Raw genomic sequence first — 20,620 nt, forward strand, 5'->3', positions numbered from 1 at the left:
CCCTCCCCGGGCGCTGAGGAGAAGGCGGCGGCGGCGGCGGCGCCCGGCCGCTCGCCTAAAGCCGCCTAATGCAGCTGAAAGGAAAAGACCGTATCCCGCCAAACCCGGGAAGGCTCTTCTCCATAAGGGCCGTCGCCAAAGGTATTTATTTCCCTTCTAGGTGTCGCCTCGAGGGAAGAAACGTGACGGGAAGGTGAGGTGGAGGTGGTTGAGTTGTCTTCTGCGGGTGTAACCGAGGTAGGAAAGGTCCTGTGTGAAACCGAAGCGGGTGTTGAGGTTCTGTCAACTGGGAAAACAGGATGGGTAAAAAAAAAACCAAAAAGGCAGTTTACCACAAAACTGCCTTGGAAAGAAGGCAGTAACATCTCATGATCAACTGTATCGTCACCACCGCGTGCCACAGGAGTGATTTTATTTTTTTAATTTACTTTATTCCCCCGCCATTTTGTGCGATGAAGAGAAATAGGGTATATTGTGAAATCCCGTATCTCGGCATATGTTCACTACAGCTTGTATGCAAACAAAAATTCCTTAATTAAAAAAACCCAAACCCCACTGTTGTAATTTCAGCCCTAAAAGATCACTCGGGGCACCAGACTACTTCATCCTTAACTTCTCTAAGTCGTTGGATACTTCGTTATCAAAAATGTTAAGTAACTAGTTGTTTGTGTGACTCATCTAAAACCCAACATCTAAACGATAGGGGCCATCGTTATTTGTCTTACTGAGGTTTAACTACAAGATCTACGATGGATGATTCTGGCAGATACCACGATGTCTGAAAATTTCTGGCAAACAAAACAGAAAAACAAAATCAGAACTGACGCTGCGTTGACATTCTCTAGATGAACATTTCTGAGAGCTACAGCAAGACAAACACAATGTGGAAGGCACACAGCAAAGCCACATATTGTTTGGTATAAAAAGCTAAACAATATATAAAAGAAATGCCATTGCCCCACATTCAAAGGATCCAGAATCCATATTGACAGAAGTCATATCAGTTGCACTCGGCTCAGAATACTGAAAATGTCTAACTTATACTGTAGATACTTAGAAAACGAAACTATCCAGTTATTCATTGGTTTAGATACAGGGCTGTGTTCACTGTAAGACCACCAATTTAATTCTCAGAAAAAGAAAGCTCTTCTAGCTATTGACTTTAAAACTCTTCTGCCCCTTTCTCATTAACCTGGTGGGTGTCCTTTCCTGTGGTCATGGGAGATCAGAAGAGCTCACGGTAGCCTGCATTCAAAAGAAGAAAAATATTCCAGGGTTCCAAAGGCCGGTATGAAAAAGCATCGCCAGTAATCATACCGTTGAGGAGAGGAATCCAGTTCAAGGTCCCCGTTGGCTATAGGCATCACATAATGAGAGAAAAAAGGGTTTCTCTCAAGTTATCAAGGCTGAACTCGGTCAATGCCACTGAGATACCAACAGGCTGCCAAACATATCTGGAGCACGGGTACCATATGGTTTAGCAAGATGTCTCACTCGTTCTTCACCACCTTCAATCTCTCTGGCTTTAAATTATAGCACCACACATCATGATAAGTTAACAGTGACGTTTATATATATATATATAAAAAAAAGTCACATGTATATTTATATATATTTATATAATTTATATTTTATGATTTATAATTTTATATAAATTTATCATATAGATTATATAATATATACATTTATAAATAACATATAAAATATTATATATTATTTTAATTTTATATATATTTATATATAAAATATATGTATGACATTATATATATATATATATAAAAAAATAAAGATCACTCAAAAAACAAACCCCAAAGCAATCTATAGCCAAAAGAAATCGTTGTCATCTGTAAGGTAGTTGCTGATGGTAAAAACCAGCATTACTCACACAACAGCGAGGCGGCTGGAATCACTGATTAGTAGAGATCCCATTGACACTGGACGCTGTCCATAAGTGAGAAAGGCTGGTCCCCCATATTGTTTGCTACGATTAAACAAAATAAAATTGAAGAACCATCTGTACTGACAAAGTGAGTTGTTGAAGTCTGCTGTGCATGTGTGGTTGTGGTTTGTACCTTTCATTTAACGAAGCCAAAAGTGGTATCTCAGCAGTGGAAGAGTTAATTGGTTGCCAAGTTAGCTATCTACTAGCAGCGCTGAACAGATGCCGGGACCCAGAGAAGGCACTTGCTACAATAACGATGAGCAGTAGAAGGTGGGAGGAATGTAATAAATTAATGCCAATTGAGCTCCGATTTTTTTTCCTGGAAATGTGAGGTCAGCCTTGAAAGGTATATTACAGTGATCGCATATAGGAGGTGAGAATGAGGGTGAATGAGAAGTAAAAACAACCAGAAGTGAATTACAGAAGGTGACGCATATCGACGTGACTCAATAGAAATACGATAAAGGTTTCAGAAAGTATTATTGGAATATATGATACCTCCTGATGCTGTTTTCCAAGGAACTGGCATTTTGGCAAGGTTGCTACTCTCCCAGTGTTGCTCCTCTCCCAAAGACAAATGTTGCAGTAGTCAAACCTGACAGGTCTTTGTTCATAAATTTCTTCAGAGCAATTGGAGACCTTTACTTCTGCGGTGCCCTAGACTGTGCAATATCGGCCACCGAACTGAGGAGATAAATGTCTAGGAATTGATCGGTAAAAACAGAAGAGGGAAAGTGGCTCAGCCCTTGCATGATGGCCATGGGGTGTGACATTTTCCTAGCGACCTGACAGGCTAGGAGTTAGGCAGCTTTGCAGTCCTTTGAACAGACACAGCTGGTCTCTACTCCTTCCTCCCTGTTGCTTTCATCTTCCCACTCCCCCCCCCCCCCCCCCCCCCAAACTCTAACACAGCACCTTTGTTTCGGGAATATCCATGCAGAACGTCTTCGTTTCTGTAGTTTCAGTTTCTGATTGCTTTCTCCATCATGCATCCTGCCATGCCACTCATGTCCAGAGCAAGACAAGTCAATGTCAGCAAAAGACTCACCGTCACAGGTTGCTACATCGCTCGCCGTCTCCTTCGCTGGTGTACGGTGGAAAGAGCAAGAGTATGTTGGATTAAGTCTCAATCGGTAAACACACACACATGCTTCAAAACACACACACACGCTTCAACTTTGCTAGAAGAAGCCCCTACTGAAGGAAACAGGTTACCTTCACGCCTGGTGCCAAGTTGCACGTGGTATGTGCAGAAACTGCCACGTTTTTAAAATAAAATGCACAGCAAGGGCACTGATACAGACGTCTATTTTAAGGCAAATTATTCCACCTTTATCATTGCCACATTGCTAGCGACATAAGCTGCCTTGCAACAGCACACAGCTGCTCAGACACAGCATAGTCATTAGATGAATTCATACTGGTGTTTTATTTTGGCACTCTTCCCACTGCACATTTTCATGCCAAGGTAAGATTGCTTAGTCATTTGTTCTTTATGTGTCTTAATGGCTTTAAGAGAAGAACCTCAAGGGAGAAGGTTTTACAAGGCCTTTTTACTCATTATAGCCAAGTAGATTTCCAGCACGTCTTGGGCACTCGCTTTGGCTGGCTTTGTTAGGAAGGAGTCAGGCATCTCTTGTGCCATCAACTCACAGATTTGTTTCCCGGCTATTCCCGTCTTCCTGATCCCTTGGCCCAACGCTGAAGAGCAATCCTAGACTGCGGGGACGGGGATGCGGAGGTCTTCAAGGCAAAAGCAGAGGAGGAAATTTGAGGAGCAGCGGGCCTTGAGGAGCAGGAGGCTGTTGTAATTATGGTGGACAACGAGGTCATTGAAAAGGGGAATGCCCAGTACAACCAAAGGGCTTCCCAAAAGGACCTCTCAGCCCTATGGTGCAATCCTTCCCTTTTGTGCAGTCACTACTGAATACAAAATGTTTTCCTCTTCTTCTGATGAGAATCCGGTCTTAAACCTTTTAATTAATGAACATAATCACCCCTGTCTAATAGATACAGGGGCAACTTTTTTTAAACTTAAATCGGTAGACCTATTCATCCGGGCTTTCAATACCTTTTTTTGCGTTTACTTGGGGAAAGATACAGCTAACATAGACAAGGCTCCCTCAGGGCTCCGCTGGGTCCTCCACTAGCGTTCTAAAATTTTAGCAAAAGATTTGCAGCGTGTTGCGTTTAAGAAAACGGATCTGTTTTGATACAGTATGTTGATGATTTATTAATAGCCAAGGAACCTTGTATAGCTGACACCCGTACCTTACCGTTCGCCTTAGCTGAGAAGAGCCATCAAACTTCTCCACATCAGTTACTGTTTTTCTGTAAGAGAAGTGTAAAATACCTGGGTTACATTCTCCAGCGAGAGGAGTGGCGTTACTGCCTGGTCGGGTTTGACATCAGTCCCCCTCAGGGGGCTGGCACAAACACACAAGAGGTGGGCCCGGTAGCAAACAATAAACGAGTAAACCTCGCCGGCTCCCGCTGGCAGGGCCTCAGCCCGCACACGACTACCGGTAACGAGCCGCAGCCCCTCGCCGGGACAAGGCGCAAGCCGTACCTGAGGAGTCCCGCCTCCGGGACCGCCTTCCTCCCTGCCTCCCTCACGGCGGCCAGCCCGCTCTCCTCCTTCGGCTGCGGCGGGGCTGCCGACCGCTTACCGGTAGCGCCGGTTGCGGCCGCCCGCCTTCCCTCAGGGCCGCCCGCCCCGGGCGTGCGGTGCGGCTGGGCCTTACGGCGGGCCGTTGCCCTGGTGACGGTGCCTTCGGTCCGGGCCCGCCGCCGTCCGGCAAGCGGGGCGTGAGGCCCCCGGTCCCTTCAACCCACCCCGGCCGCGGCCTAGCGGAGCTTCCCCCGTTCCCCGGCCTCCCGCAGGGGGAAAGCTGCGGCCATGGAGAAGTACCAGGTGCTGGGCCTCGTGGGGGAAGGCAGCTACGGGGTGGTGACCAAGTGCAGGAACAAGGAGAGCGGGCAGATCGTCGCCGTCAAGAAGTTCCTGGAAAGCGAGGACGACGCGGTGGTGAGGAAGATCGCCGTGAGGGAAATCAAGCTGCTGAAGGTGAGCAGGGAGCCGCGGGGGCTGTGAGGGCAGCAGAGGGGAGCGGGCCTGCGTGTTCCAGCAAAGTCGGACCAAACCCCATGGCTTTTTGACGGCTTTGTGTTTAAATTCGTAGCTTCTCGTTCAGCTGGGAGACGTTCGTGTCACGGTACAGCGTCCGCCGCGAGCTGCTGCACCGAGGTGGTTAATACAGAGCGTGACCTTTTTATTTTGAAGCTGCCGCAGTTATTACTCTAGGAACCTGCCCTGCTGCGGGCAAGGGGAGCGATGCAGCTCAGCACGGGTGTTCCCTGGGGAGGGAGAGCGGCGGTGTGCGGGTCCGGCCTCCGCCGTGCTCGAGGCGCCGCTTCACGGCGTATTTTGAATCCTAGTCAGGTGTTTAAATACCTTCGTGAAGGCAAATGTCTCCTTCAAGCAGAATAGGAACCTCCGCGTCTGCGGTCTAAGTTTTTCCTGCGGTGAGGGTGCCAGTTGTTTAGAACGGTGGGTGTGGGTGAGGTCTACCTGTAGGGAGTTGATGGGTTCCTGGGAGGAAGCTGCCTCTTGAGACTCCTTACATAGTCCTTTAAGGAGTGGCGTTTATCCGGTGAAGTTGCAGGATAGGTGTAAATTTAAGCCATTGGGTCAGTTTCGAAAGGCAAACACAGTTGCTTCTGACCACGATTTACAAAGTGTAACTAACAAAGTCCGAACCAGAAGAGGCTTGATTGGGCCCTGTTTGTATTTCCACGAGCAGCCAAGCCGTAGTAGATTCGTTTAGCCTTTCAGTTGTAGCCTTGCAGAGCTGCTTTTCCTTTTGGCTGGGTGCTGTGCCGGATTTGCCTGCCTAAACCTGACTTGATTAGAAGTCTGTTGATGTGCCCTGTATTTAGCAGGGAAAGGTATGAGGAAGGGAGTCGCGACGTCTCTATTGCCTCCTGGTGGTAATTGTCTCCCCCTGTATTGCGTACCAAATTCGAGTACCTTGCTGCTGTCAATTTGCTGAGAATGGGAGAAATGCTGAACTTTTAAAACCTGCGGGTGAATGGTGACCTGAATGTGTGACGGTGAGCCTAACCAGACTGGGTACCGGTGTTACCTGATATGGAAAAATGCTTCTAGGAAAGTTTTGCTTCATTTTATTTTATTAATGGCACTTTCCTGCCAGGCTTGTACTGCCAGCGAGAGGCTGGAGGAGGACAGGGATCAAATTCCCTGAACCTTATCAATTAACGGCTAGCCCCTAGGCTGAAGCCAGCTGGCATAACTTCCTTTGCTGTTTGAGTGCATGATTTGCCTGGTATCAATTGTGGGTGCTTTATACTCACCTAAATGTCCAGTCGTACTTCAGCCTGTTGGCTTCTTATCGGCAGTGTTACGTGGTGTAGCCTCATTGTGTGGGTTGCTTTATTAAAGGTACTTCTCTTCATGGGCTGTAGATTGTCTGGGAAAATACCCAGGAGCTTGAGATAAACAGGGGTTTGTGCGTGTGCTCTTCAGTGTTTTGTCATATGGTCTTTCTGCTTCCTCTCTTGGCTTTGCTCTTCCCCTACAGAAGCTGTTGCAAGTTCCTAAACTCTTTCACTGCCAGGTTTTTCTGCTGTGTTCCTTCGTGAATAGGATGCCAAGGATGCAGGGCAGCATTCCGTGCCAGGACATACATCTGTTGTTCTGCTTGCCTTTTTTTTTTTTTTGACCATCTTCAGCCCCTGTGCTTGTCACCGTAACCTCTAGCAGTAATTGCAGCATTTTCCTTCCTCCCTTGTCTCACAGGTGGTGTGCACAGGAGAATGCTTGTCTCTGTGCATGGGCACATGTGGTAGTTTAAAGTGTTGGGACAGGGCTGACGTGTCTAGTGAAGAAATGAAGAAAAGTCTTATTACAGTTGGAGCGCATCTAGGCTTTTCCTCTGATGCGGGCTGTTCTGGAGGTGGGAATACGTGTGAGCCTGTCTCCTCTTGGCTGTCACAAGGGTCGCTTCGCAAGTCTGCCAGACTATAGTCCCTGTGCTGTGAAGGGAAAAAAAAGTGATCTCTGTTATCACTGCAAGAGCTATAGACCCTTAGAGTTAATAGAAATGTACGTGCTGGAGCTTGAGACGCAGCCAGCAGCTCCAAGCATTGTCCCCTCAAACTCTTTTAAAGCAGAACTGTCTGAGTCTGGATCGTACCTGATGGGTTGGCCAGGCTCGCTTAGTTACTGAGTCAAAGCACGTACTGCCTCCCAGGTGTGTTGGGAATTAACTTGTTTTCCTGGGTAAATGGGAACTTAGCAAGGGGAACATTTCCACAAATAGCTCAATAAATGTGGCCTCTCCCAGTGAAAATAAATACCTAGAGATTTAATCTTTCTGTAGTTTCTTCACCCGCATGCTCCCTGTGAACCTAATTCCCCTCCCACACCCCGTTCTGGAGTTTGGGCAGAAATTTAATCGTGGCTGAAAAGAGCAAAACCTCTTCAGGTCTCCTGTGCTGCGAAGAAATTATTCTTGAGAAAAGATCTTTTTTCTAATTGATCATCTTTTTTTAAATCTTCACTTTTCAGACCTTCTAAGAAATCTGGGTCTTTGACAGACCCAGGTGCAGGTTGGCTGGCACTCCCTCTGGACTGGCAGAGCATTTCCCCTACAAGTCCCCGTGCTCCGCCGTCTTTTTGCATCTTCCTTGGGCGCGATCTCTGGGCTATGGTGCTGCCTTCAGGCAGACTCCGATGGTATTTCCCTGGTAGGCTCCAAGCTAATAAATAACTGCGCATTGTAGCATGGTCTGTTTTGTTAAAGTGGTGTGTGATAAACCAGTGTTACAAATGTGTAACGAATTGGAGATGACAAAATAACTAGAGAATACAGCTGCTTTTTTTTCCTTTTCATTTAAGTTGCAGGTTTTTTTCTCTAAACTATCTTCAGCTTTCCCCTCTGCATAATATTGGGGGAAAAAAAATCTCTTGAAGTCCTTGACTGGTCAATTTTCACTCTGAATCCACTAGACACAGTTTAATAGAAGCTGTTTAATTGTTAACACTATTATAGGTAAGAATGCTGAACTTTTATCCATTCAATGTGCTTGTATTCTGGTACGTGTTAGTTAGTGTAAATGTTTATAAGCTGGCAGTGCCGACAGAAATGCTTTGGGTATGGAGGGAGCTTAAAAGAAAAGTCTTCTATCAGCCTTATTAGAAAAAAAATTAAGATACAGACAGGGAGTAGTTGGTGATGAACTGGCAGCTAGGTAGAACAGAGAGGTACTGCAGCTGCTTTTGTTTTTCTTTTAAATGGGGATGTAAGAGATTTTTTGAAAAGAGGACCTAGAGAAAGGAATGACAGAGAAGAAGAGTAAAACTTCCCGGAAACGTAGGAGAAAAGATATGAATCAGCTTTGGGTTGTTGGGAGAGGCAAAAAGTTTTCTTAAAACATCGAGAGCTGCCTTCAGCAATCCTTTGAATCCTGTCTGGAAGGGGTAGCTAGCGTTGTTCCTTGTGCCCTGCCCTGAGGGAGCAGGCAGGGTAGCACAGTGTTACTTGGTCACCTTGATGAGAGTGTCTCCTAAAGGAGTTTGAGTCACAGATACAGCCCAATGTTACGGGAACAAGCTGTGTTTATTGCTGCTTGAGCTGTTTGTAAGCAAAACCAGGGAACTAGCAAGGAGTCTCTGCAGCTCACCAGTCACAGTTAAATGCCCTGTTTTTCGCGCAGTGGTCGGAGACATACTTGGCAGCATGCTGAACTTTCCAGTACAAACCGTCCTGCTTCGTCTTTCCTGCTAGCTCGGGGACCTCTGGATTTTCCTTTGCCAGGGCAAGTCTTTGTGGGAGATGCTATTAGGTGCCTGCTGTCTCTCATGTGTTAACCACATGCTCCTCTGGAATTCTTTCTGACTTCCTCAAGATTTCTCTCATGTGGAACATAAGCTTGCTCTAAAGCTTCTCAAGATCAGGGCACGAGTTAATGCGACCTGTTATGTGAGGAGAGTATTGTGAGAAGCAGAACGCATGAGATTTTCCAACAACAGAACAGTGTATTTTGAGCATCCCCATTAAAAAGAAATATCCTTAGTCAGTGTTTTATTTATTTTTAGGTTACAAAAACAGGTGTCTGCATATATGAGGTGGTGGAAATCCTCCAGATAATGTTAAAAAAAAAAAAAAAAGGCAAAATAAAACCTATTCTAAAATATCAGTGAGCTGATTTTAAGAACAAATGAATGTGTGTGCCATGACAAGAAGAGCATTCCAGGGCAATGCACCAGCTGGGTTGCCGTTAAAAGTATCTGGTCGTAGTTTACCCATTATATGCTATCAAGCTCTTATAAAATATTTCCTGTTTTATAACAGCAACTCAGGCATGAGAATCTCGTGAACCTGCTGGAAGTCTGTAAAAAGAAGAAACGGTGGTACCTGGTGTTTGAATTTGTGGATCACACGGTGCTTGATGACCTTGAGGCGTTTCCAAACGGACTAGACTACAGCAGGGTTCGGAAATACTTATTTCAGATTATGAGAGGAATAGCGTTTTGTCACAGTCATAATGTAAGTATGCCCAAGAAGTTAGCTCTGCAGTTGACCTTGAATGAGTAGATACTGAAGCATATATTTTCGATATACGTTAAAACTTACAGAAATAAAGCTGTGGCTAAAAAGGAAGAGGCAGGGCGGAAGGGCCAGACTGAATTTCACATAAAATGTCAGAGCTTGATGTCAGCTAATCCAGCAGTCTGTCTCTGATTGAGTTGTGAGAGTGTTTCGAAGGAAGGGTCCAAAAGTCCATGGGGATTCAACACTTGGTGGCGCCTTATTGTAGGTTGGCTTATCTTGCAGAGGGAGATAGTCTCTCTTTCAAAAGTTTGATTCTGATAGTGTCTGTGTAAACATGTAGGCCTGCTTTTTCTCTTCAGTATTTTTAGGTTTTTGTTCTCAACTGATTTCTAACAGGTTTGCTAATTCAATCCTCGTTGTGTAACTATATATATGTAAACATACACGTGTTTATTTTTATGTTTGGGAAACTCTCTCTCTTACGAATCCTAAAATACTCTTCACATTTAGCTGCAGGACGTGCCCGTGGCCCTTGCAATACTTACAGCTTTTAAACTTGTTGTCAAGGCCAGATTTTCAAGCGTAATAAATTGTACCTGTTAAAATACCTATAGTAAATACACCTGCAGAACATATGCAGAGAGATACGTAAAATAAACGTTTCTGTGTGCAAAAATTAGAGGTTTTGTGTTTACCTGTGCACTTGGGTCGGCACTTGTTCATCGACTGTGTGCACGTAGCTGTATTTTACAGACTCCGTATGTTTCCCTTGCCTGCAAAAATGTAATCTTCTACCTGGATGTGAGAAAGCTACTATTTTTGGTGAGCCAGTCAATCGACTGTGTAGAAATGGGGAATCTATTTGCCTTGACTTGCTTTTCTCTGTGCAGATAATACATCGGGATATTAAGCCAGAGAACATACTAGTCTCCCAGTCGGGAGTTGTAAAACTATGTGACTTTGGATTTGCCCGTACCTTAGCAGCTTCTGGGGAAGCTTACACAGACTACGTGGCAACCCGATGGTACAGAGCTCCAGAGCTGCTGGTGGGAGATACCAAGTATGGCAAGTAAGACTGGCACGCGAGGCTGCAGAAGGGTTGTGGGCTTGTGGGGAGTATGGAGGAGAGTGCTCTGTTTTTTGGGAAGGCAGGGGACTATTGCTTGGCAAACAGGTTAAAGGGATGCTGTTCAGCATTCCCTGGTTATTCACTTGTAAAGGTTTAAGCCTTCCTCTTCTCTCTCGCGCTCTGCAGCTAACTACTGCCGGTGCTAGGCTTTCCTGGCTCAACAGGCAAGGAGAGCCCTCAGCATTCCCGGTCTGTTGTCTATAGGAGCTTTTCGGTTGCCAATGCCAGTATTGGAGGAGGCTATGATTAGACTTCCCTCCTGTGCAGTTGGAGTGATGGAGGGAAGACAGAAGAGTCCCTCTGAGCAATTCTAGATGGATGTTTCGGGAGGGAGGAGGTGGGATGAATGGGATTTTTCTTAAGGGGATCCCCAGTGCTGCAAAACCAGGTCAGAACTTAAACTGTGTTATTCACAGGTCTGTTAGTACAATTGTGCAGGTTTATGTATGTCCCTGTATTACTTAAACTTAATTTTCAGTAAATGTGCCTGAAGAGCGGATGCCTGCAGAAAGAGGAGCTGCTTACCTTTGTGCTCTCCAAACTGCAAGATTCTATTAATGTGTTGTGTTGTATTAGTATTTTTGAAGCATTGGGTTTTGGAACCTGATTTTACATCTGTCAGGCTTCTGCTAGCATTTGTCTGCTTCAAGAGCTGAATCCTTGCCATTCATCAGAGCACTTGTAAACTTGGAAAACAGCTGTCTTGCTGTTTAGGGGGCAAAGCTGCCCTGGGGGCTTGTGACCTGCTGAGGATGTGCTGTGCACTGGCCTGTCTCAGCCTTTAGATCAAAGAGACAAATGAAGCCGTGCTGAGCTGGGGTGTTGTGGGTTTTTTTTCAGGGCTGTGGACGTGTGGGCTATTGGCTCTCTGATAACAGAAATGCTTACAGGAGAGCCCCTCTTCCCTGGAGATTCAGACATTGACCAGCTCTACCATATCACCAAGTGCCTGGGTAAGAACAGCCTGTTGGGCTCCTGGTGCCTGCTCAGTAATGAAAGGGTCAAATACGTTTTGACGGGGGGAGGAGGGTGTGGGGAGAAAGGCTGTGGCGTGTGCTGAACTATTTCTGAGAGAGTGTACTCTTAGCGCCTTTTACAAAGGGGGAGCTAGGAGCTTGTGAGTACAGCATCAATTCATGGCACGCAGGTAGAAAGAGAACGACCCAGACTGTAGCCCTTACAGTAGTGCTGACCCAGTATTTCAGCCTCTCAAATGTTTCACGGGAATGTTCTGTATTTCTTCCACGTGGTTGCTTTGTTTGTGTGATTTCAGGTAATTTAATTCCAAGACACCAAGAGTTATTCTATAAAAATCCCCTCTTTGCTGGCATGAGATTGCCTGAAGTGAAGGAGGCCGAATCTCTGGACAAACGATATCCCAAGCTCTCTGCTGCAGTGCTAGATTTAGCCAAGGTAATTAACTGATCATTTACTACGAACGTTTCTCTGTTTACTTGTCCTTCGCCTTGGGAAGCTGAATACAGCCTACAGAAAGGGCTGGGGCTCTTAAACTGGCTTTCTCTCAACTACCCATGCAATGAACAACTGCTTGGGCTGGTAGCTTAGTGAGGACTGCAAGGATACGACAGCTACCGTCCTAGGTGACACGGGAGACGAAGCCAGTCATCTCCAGAGCCACAATGGTCACTGCATATCCTCCAGGGAGGATTTGTAGCATATAGTGCCCCAATGATTAAGTTTTCCAGGGAGATTTGAAAGGTGAAGAAGGGCTTGTGTGTCGAAAGCGTCCCCCGTACACCTCACTGCATCAGTTGATCTTTTGAAAGGTCTCCCAACAAGCTTTGCCCCTCATCTGCTACCTAAGTGGATGCTTTGTAGATAGTACACAGCCCCTTACTTCTTACTTGCTAGCAGAGCTGTGTGGATATAGTGTTTTCTGCCAACCCTCCCTCTACCCGCTGGTGGAGGCACTGCAAGCATGTAGGCTTGGATGGGATGGCATCCAAACGTGTCGCTTGCTCTTGGAGCTATGTGTCTGCTATGTGGGAGTTAGGAAGCCTACAACTTTGTTACAGATTCTGAAGAATCCTTCCAGGGAGTGATTTTGTGCTTTCACACAGTAGTCTGGAGCACCGATATGTTGGGTAACTAAAACAACTTAAAAACCACGTGGCTGTATTTGAAATGCTTAATGATCGAAACAGATTCTAAAGCCCTAGACAAACAAATGTAACTGAAAGCCAGGGAGGTTTACTGAGAGCGGAGCGATCTATTTGTATGGCAGGTATTCCCCATGCAGTGAGTCTCTGTGAGCGTTAGCGATGGGAATGGAAGCAGCCAGCAAACGTGAAACTTTTTTGGTAGTGATGTCTCTTGGGCTCATCTCAATATAACAGGGCCTAGAAGGGGGAGTTTTGCAGCTTTTTTTCCTTGACTTCACGCGGAAATGCTAGAGCCTTTGTTTCATTTCTAATGTATTTGCCTTCTAATGTTTACGTTGATTTGACAGAAGTGTTTGCAGATTGATCCAGAAAAAAGACCATCCTGTGCTGAACTCTTGCAGTGCGATTTCTTTAACAAGGATGGATTTGCTGAAAGGTAAACAGTTCATTTCTTGCTCAAAGCAGGCTAATATTAGAAGGAAGTTAAGCAGTTGCGCTTGAAGATTGCATGCTGGATTTGCAGAGCTGACAGCCGCTGAGTGTCTTGGGTTTTGTTTGGTTTTAGCCTTCCTGGAAATAGAACAGTTGAAAGGGAACGCATTGCAGCGGCATGTTTGCCTCATTACCTTGTCATGACATTAATTCATCAGTGTGCGCACCCAGTGTCACACCGTATTGGGTAGTATAGTCTTACACTGTATTCACTGTCTGCATCTACACCAGACTGGGATACAAACACCTTTATTGTTGTAATGGGAAAAGCGTGTGCTTGTAAGACTTTATTTATTTTCATGGATGCATCATATTTGGCTGGCTTCTCATTAGTTAAAAAGGCATGGTTTGTTTGATTACTTAAAAGGCTATAGGAGCCTGTGCTGAACACCAGCTGGTGATGATACTGAGATTAACAGAAGCCCTTTTTTTTTCTTTTTTTTTTTTTTCCTTCTCACATGGAATGTAGATTTGCTCAGGAGCTTAAATTAAAGATTCAGAAAGATGCCAGAGACCATCAATTACAAAAAAAATCAAAAATCAGCAAAAGGGACAAAGATGATGTTTTAGAAGAAAGAAAAATGCTTGGTGTCCAGGTTGGTCCATCTTTGTTTTCCAAACCTGTATTTTTTTTTTTCTTCGTGTTTTAAAATCACTATATAAGTATGTGCAGCAGTTTAAGTTCATAGCAAAAATATAAGCATAATTGTCCATTTCATTTTTTTAAAAAAAGACTAGCTAAGTGTCATGTGCCAGAGAAGCTCACCTTTGGAGGCCTCTGTTAGTCTAAACAGCGCTGAAGACCTTGTCGCCCGATTCAAAGGCAGTACGTTAGGCCTGTGGCCCCCCCTCCCCAGCTCTGACAGTCAGTGCAATACAGCCTGCAGGCTGCTGTGTAGAAGTGCTGTGCCTTTGATTCTAGCTGTTTGGCTGCTGCTAGGTTGCTCTAGCACTTGGCTCGGCGGTCTGCAAGTCGCTATTTGGCCGGTTCCTTGCAGGTAAACTACGTCGTGATGCAGTTACTGGCAAATACGGAGCTGAAGGGAGAATCAATTAGGAAGCATAACTCATGTTGAATCACGAAAACATGCTTGTATGCTGTTGTTTACCTGTGTTAAAGCCCCGTCTCCAAAATGACATATTTTGCTTTCAATCAGATACTAAGAGTGACTTGGAGGTGACATTGGGCTCAGTTCTTATTTCATTTCTTTGGAAGTGACACAGGATACGGCTGTCCTTCCTCCATCATTTCCGATCCCATTCTAAGGTGACTTATTTACAGAGGGTGCTGGAACCCTGACGAGTCTCCTCCTGTTTGATGAAATCGGAGGTTTTCTACTGAAAACAATTCCATCTCCATCAGATCCTTGCAGAATCATGCAGGTTTAGGCTTTTGACTTTTTTTTCCCGCATGCGCTGTTCTAAGCTACTTTTTAAACATGACCATAAGAGAAAGACGATGCTTATCTTCCCAAACAGGATTTCAGCATTGACCCGAAGAGCAGAGATGCAAAGCTATTAAAGGCAAAGCACTCTAAAGCTGATGCAGAGAAAGCAGACCGATCCTCCAACCTGAGCTCCCTCTACAACCCATTTAAAATAAGCCCTCAAACCAGCCTAAAAGATTCCGGCAGCAGCTTGGACTATGCCAAGAATGCAAGCATAGTTATCCCTCCCATCAACCAGAACCTTTCTCCCACTACGATTGGGATGGGGCCTGTGCCTGGGAACCTTAATTACAGGTACGGGAGCAGAGCTAGAAGAGCTTGTATCCATCGTCCCTGTTGCCTAGGAACTGTAGTGTCCTGAGAGAGGTGCAGGGTGATGATGTGGGAACGCGAGATGTGGGTTTGGGACAGGACACGGCTAGGAACAGCGCTTGGGTGGAGGATTGAACGTGGATAAGAAAGCCCGGCTTCACCTCGAGCAGCTGTGCGTGTCCACACAGGCACAGGGTCTCTGCGTTTCTGCGTTTGGCAAAGCACTACTGGACAGCAACGGTTTGCCAGCTGCTGTGACGCTGGCCTTTCTTTGACTCGCGGCTTGTCCTTTGGACCAAACTTCTCTGTTGACTGCGCTCACGAAGGATATTCTCCCCGTGAGCCTTCTTTCTAAGCATTTAATGACAGTGTTTCTGGGTCTCTTGCATTTGTTGTTTTCATATTCACCGTGTTACCCCAGTTAATACAAAGTTTGGGGCGTTTTTGATTACAGAGTTGATGAAAAGAGTAAAAAATACTTGAACCCATTTCTAAAGCAACGGAAGCATTCTCCAGCGGGCCATTACAGCGTAAGCTTGACATCGGTAAGTCGTCTCTTTCCCCCTTGGCAAAGCAAAAAGAAATTCTGAACTCAACTATGTGTTTTATTGTCAAGAATCCCATCTGTTGCAGCCTTCACCATAAATCCCTGCTAGAAATACTATTTTCTTTACCCCTCTTTTCCTACGAGTGTGTCGTCTGTTATCTTTTGCTAATGGTTATCTTATATGAAACATATTTTGTGTCAGAGGGCAATTTTAAATGAGGGGGGCGGTCCAGCACAGGATATCTGTGAGACGTCGAATATATCCATGGCCTCCTGCCTGGCCAGGAAAAGTAGACCATACGTGCTGCGCTACTGAAGCAGAATTTAGGTTTTGGATTTAACATGGTCAGGGCCTTATTTAGTCATGTCATAAATGCATTAAAAATTGATAATGAAAACAAGTGAAATGGAAATCTTTCCACTGCACTCACTACCTAGGCAATATTCTTTCCATGCCAGCAGGAATGTTTGCCTTTTTACAGATAACTAATCCGAGCCATTCTCCAAGTGTTTTATCTCCCTGAAAGCAGTCTCGCGTAGATGATTGGTTTTTTTTTTTTCTCTGGCTGTTCTGTTGTTTTTAATGTATAAATGACACTTGAGCAGAATGGATTCCTTCACACACATTAGAGTCTTTTCTTTTATTCTTGCGCAAGTTCCAACTACAGCGGAACATTGCTGTGTTGATGCATTTTTAAGCTTGAAAATAGCTTTTTTTTCCCCCTATATTTTCATGAGCTGGTATTTATGCCCTTGATTACAGGTTACTAATGAAAAAAACATCCTTCGGGCAAATAGGAAAAAATGGGAATTCTCCAAGACAGATGTGCGTTTGCCAGAACTAAATCATCTCCCTGAACTGAGAGGAGTGGAAGGTATGAGCTTTGATGTCCTCTAAATAAAACCTGGATCCTAAATAAGTGGCGGGAAGCAGCGTGCATTAGAGCAGTCAGCTCTTGCTTCCTTAACATGGTATGCATTGGTTGTGTTTTGCAGCGTGGCATCCCAGATTTCTGAAAAAGGAAAATAAAACCGTTTCAGAGTCCCGTGTCCCCTCCCTTGCCGCGATTGACCTCCATAACCCAAGCCTGGCCTCACAGCAGGTAACAAGGCAATAAAACGGTTTGTGCTGCTCTGTATTTGTTTGGTTTGTGACTTTGTGAACAGTGTGACCCACAAATTTCCAGGGTGACTCTTAACAGAAGCAGAACTTGCCTTGGTTTCTTAACTGTCTAAGTAGAAGGACGTGAGGCCTTATGCTGGGGGAAAAGAGAAGGGTCACGGATGAAACACGGGGCTCTATTTGTCTCTCTGAGGTTAGCTAAAAACTAGATTCTCACTGCTAAGACAGACAACCTGAATTGTTGCTCTTTCAGCTGGCTGGATCAAGGTGGAAGTAAGCCTGATTTACCAGAGTTGAAGAGAGACCAGGAGGGACACATGTTTTGAGGAGAACTGTTCTGCCTGTGTTAGGTGTTGAGGGGCTGAGCGCAGTAGGGAGGGAGAAAGCGTAGGAGCCAGGCATAGGGAGAAAAGGGGAAAACTTGCAACTCTCTCAAAGATTAGTTCCTCAGTAACATTGAAATGTTTGGGAGTTAAGTAACTCCATAGGCAGTCACTTTGGCTACCTTGCTTCCAGCTGAGGTTTGGCAGACCGTGTTGGGAGGGAGAGCATTTCTGAAGTCCGATTTGATCAAAGAACAGATGTGTTTTAAGTTGCACGTCGGCATTGCATATGTCCCTAGAAGGCAGTTTCTGATTGTTCTCTCTATTTATACTACACTTAGAAATTGACCTCTCCTGGGTTTTTTTTTTTCCTTCCCAATTTACAGCTGTCAGGGACCTTGATGCCCGATGCGTCAGAAGCCAGTTTCCCCAGAGTTGAGCACTAGCCTTATGGAGAAGGAGATCACACCTGCCTGTAAAAGGTAGGCTTCAATTTCTGCAGTGTAGCCTTCTGGTGGCTTTCAAATGGATAGTTTCATGAACACTTACCGAGTTGGGAGGTGCAATGGGGAAATCCTTTTACACTTCACATTCTCGATTAGGACTCCTAGCTAGGACAGACTTCTTACGCAGGCAGCACGCAGCCTGCTTTACAGATACTGAAGCTGGCTGCGGCAGGCAAATCGTTTTGCTGAGCTGAGGTGCTGGGCATTGGTGTTGGAAATTAAGCAGCTCATGAAGTTGGGGGTTGAGGAAGCTGATAGAGTAACAAAAAGGGGAAAGTGGCTGCCTTCACGTGAGGAGTGGAAAAAATGGGTTGTGTGTACAGCACTGTCAACTGCATCACAGAAAATGGACTTGCAAGAGGGAGAAAAGCGTTTTGGGGGGCCTGTCAAGCTTAACGTTAGGGAAAATTTTTAGTAACTGTGTCATGCAATCTAAATTTATTTAAGGTAGCTGTTAATACCTCAGTGCTCTCCAAGCATGAGATAGGAGTCTGGGAGAGAAGGAGGCTTAGGAAAAGTCCTGGCTGTGTGGTTGACTTGTAGTCTTAAGATTGAAGTACTAAGTGTGAACTCTGCCACGCTATTTGTACTTTCACTTAGCATTGTGACTTACCGTTCTAGATTGTTTTAAGCTGAGGCTTTTAAATGTGGTTTTAATAGTTTCTCATCTTGCCCATTGAAAGACATGCAGTTCTCTAAGTCATTTTGTCTGAAAAACAACCCTGTAGAAAAAATGGTATGGTTTTGTTTGTTGTTTTGCTTTTTTCTATTGGGGTATTGTTACCTCTTGCTGCTCAGCATCTTCCGGGGAGTCTGCTGTATGTGTTGGAGTGTCTCATCCTCTTGAAAATGAGAACTGCAGTGCTTAGCTGAGGGTTTTTACTCTCATGATCACTCCTCTTCCCTCACTGAGGCTGGGCAGAAGGACTGCACCTTCCGGAGGGAGCAGAAGTTGGGGAGAATAAAGAGGGAAGGAGACAAGGTGCTCCGAAAGGGTCTTCAGAGGCTGCGCTCCAAAATCTCACTGGCTCTATTGGAACTGCGTCCCCTGCATAGACGGGCTTTACTCAGTGCTCTGGGTACCCTGGTGCTGCCAGCCTGGACGCGATCCCATACCTGTCCCTCTGGGGATTCCTCCTGTGGCCCCAGGGACCACCAGGCACCGCAGCCTCCCTCCTCTCTTACTCGGTGTTTGTTACAGATAGCCGCGAGCGTGTCATGGCAATACTGTTAACATGCAGGTGCAACATGTGCATCTTAAGTTTTTTCTTTCGGGCTCTGGTGTTTCCTTTTTGAGGAGAGGGAGCAACTGCTGATTCTGAAATCTCTGCACAAATGCTGCACGTGCTTTTAATCTATATGAGAGTATTTGGCACTTAAATTCACGTGATGCGATGGCTTAATGCTACTAGGAAGAAAGAAGAAAAAACATTGGGAATGGGAAGCAATCCTGATAATAGAACTGGGGGAAAAAGAAAGCTTACTAAAGTTGTCTCATCGGTGAAGCACAGCGGTGTAAGTGCACAGCTTTAGCAAGGTAAGGACGTGTAATAAACCAAAATAAAGGAAGCATATCATCAGGGAGTACCTCTGCGGTTTTGTTAGCCTGTCCATAACATGGTTCTGCTTTTCTCCTCTCGATGCAGGTGGCTGAAGCAGTGGGAACAACCCACCTGAGTTTCCAAGTGCGAAAGCTGCAAGGTCTCTGCAGGAGAGAGGAAGATCCCTTCCTCTCTTGTTAGTGCAGCGGACTGCCGTGGGAAGCGGCTCAGGTCCAGTCCGAGGACAGAGCTCGCACTGCCATTGCTGCTGGATTCCTTGCCTGCAAAACCGCTCCTGAAATGTCGACTTTCTGGCCCAGGGCCAGGTCTTGTCTGAGGCTGCTCAGAAAAAAATACTGGTTACTGGTGTGTGACAAGGGCAGAAGCTAGTCTGGAGGATTTTGAAGGAAGCTGGGCTTTCTTTTGTCTAACTGCTGCCCTCTTGAGGGTTTGCTTTTTAAATGAGTAGTGAAGAGAGTAGGTAGCTGCTGAATTTGCCATGTTTTGGTGGGCTACCTGATCTCTATTGGAAAGCACCTTTGCCTTGACAAAAACGTCAGTGAAGAAAATGTCTGTGCAAGAAATACGACGTTTAAATGTGTAAATGTTCTCAGCTGTTCCTTTGAAACCCTTGCTAATGCTCAGCAGCATGTGTGACCCTGTGTTAGGTTCCTTTTCCTTCCATGCTTTCGTGTTCCCCCCACCCCGGCCCTGTCTTTGGGCAGTTGGCTTTCGGGTGTTTAACTGGGCCTGTTGTCTGGCCGCGCTGGGTGAATGTCTGGGTGCTGCTAATGGTGAAGGAAGAATATCAGTGTAAAATACTGAGCTGTGATGCAGGTGGCATGTAAAATGGCTTCTGTGAGCGCTCAGTAACTCACTTAAGTCATCAGTCCTTTAGGTCCCTTGGGGGGAATGGGACATGTAAGTGTAAAACTCGACAGTGGCTTGCGGGGAGAGAAAGGTGGCATCGCTTTTATCTTGGGACCGTTAAGAGACCATTTTTGCTTAACTGCCCTCGAGTTGGTTGTAGTCAGTTCTATGGTGTCCCTACATTGCTCACAACTCTTTTCCGGCAGCTCGAGGCTGCTGTCACAGCTCACAGCCCTGTACGGTGTAGTTAATTTTGGAACTTGTCTTTCCCCAAAACGTGGCCTTTCCCATCGATGTCTCATGGCGGAATACAGTATGAGTGTCATCGTATTTAGAGCTGTGTGGCTATGCTGTGTTTTGACGTGCGCATTACAATTTGTAAATAAAAGGATATTCAAATTTCTTGGTACTAGTGTGTGCTTACAAATGTGAGATGTGCTCACTTAGTCTTGCCTGGACTTGGTGTTACATCTGCTCATCTGTACTGGTGCCATTACCTGCATTGAAAAAGGGGACTTCTGAATCAGTTTTTATTTAACAGTTGACATGTTTCTCGCAACCGTTTACAAGCACAGGTTCTTACTGTCCCTCAGCAGCACCCGGACAGCACGTAGCTGGCTCATCCAGTGTTCCCTTTACCTTTCCAGCTCGGCTGGCCTACTGGCGATAGCACTGCGACGTTCCCAT

General features: G+C 45.6%; 1 protein-coding gene and 2 long non-coding RNA genes across 6 annotated transcripts; 1 reads left to right on the forward strand and 2 right to left on the reverse strand.

Moving 5' to 3' along the window:
• Positions 1–395: 395 nt before the first annotated feature.
• On the reverse strand, positions 396–2,781 carry LOC143159874 (uncharacterized). Of its 2 annotated transcripts, XR_012995257.1 has the most exons (3): positions 2,073–2,781; positions 1,886–1,981; positions 396–1,245 (listed from the first exon to the last, which is right to left on the reverse strand). It is a non-coding gene; the product is annotated as an uncharacterized LOC143159874 (long non-coding RNA). The 2 variants fall into 2 exon arrangements; XR_012995256.1 differs by having other exon boundaries at positions 1,886–2,781.
• An 82-nt stretch (positions 2,782–2,863) lies between these two features.
• LOC143159875 (uncharacterized) lies at positions 2,864–4,913 on the reverse strand. Of its 3 annotated transcripts, none has more exons than XR_012995258.1 (3): positions 4,854–4,913; positions 4,219–4,273; positions 2,864–3,026 (listed from the first exon to the last, which is right to left on the reverse strand). It is a non-coding gene; the product is annotated as an uncharacterized LOC143159875 (long non-coding RNA). The 3 variants fall into 3 exon arrangements; XR_012995259.1 differs by having other exon boundaries at positions 4,214–4,273; XR_012995260.1 differs by lacking the exon at positions 4,854–4,913 and adding an exon at positions 4,512–4,580.
• Positions 4,461–20,332, forward strand: CDKL2 (cyclin dependent kinase like 2). Its single transcript, XM_076337398.1, has 13 exons — positions 4,461–5,009; positions 9,319–9,513; positions 10,410–10,588; positions 11,489–11,601; positions 11,922–12,061; positions 13,119–13,207; positions 13,733–13,859; positions 14,743–15,005; positions 15,478–15,568; positions 16,334–16,445; positions 16,567–16,673; positions 17,403–17,498; positions 19,169–20,332. Exons 1-12 carry the CDS (start codon positions 4,842–4,844, stop codon positions 17,460–17,462), a joined length of 1,644 nt encoding a protein of 547 aa, XP_076193513.1. The 5' UTR covers positions 4,461–4,841; the 3' UTR covers positions 17,463–17,498; positions 19,169–20,332.
• Positions 20,333–20,620: the final 288 nt, after the last annotated feature.

The sequence above is a fragment of the Aptenodytes patagonicus genome, chromosome 4 (assembly GCF_965638725.1).
Source record: "Aptenodytes patagonicus chromosome 4, bAptPat1.pri.cur, whole genome shotgun sequence".
Taxonomy (NCBI): Eukaryota; Metazoa; Chordata; class Aves; order Sphenisciformes; family Spheniscidae; genus Aptenodytes; species Aptenodytes patagonicus.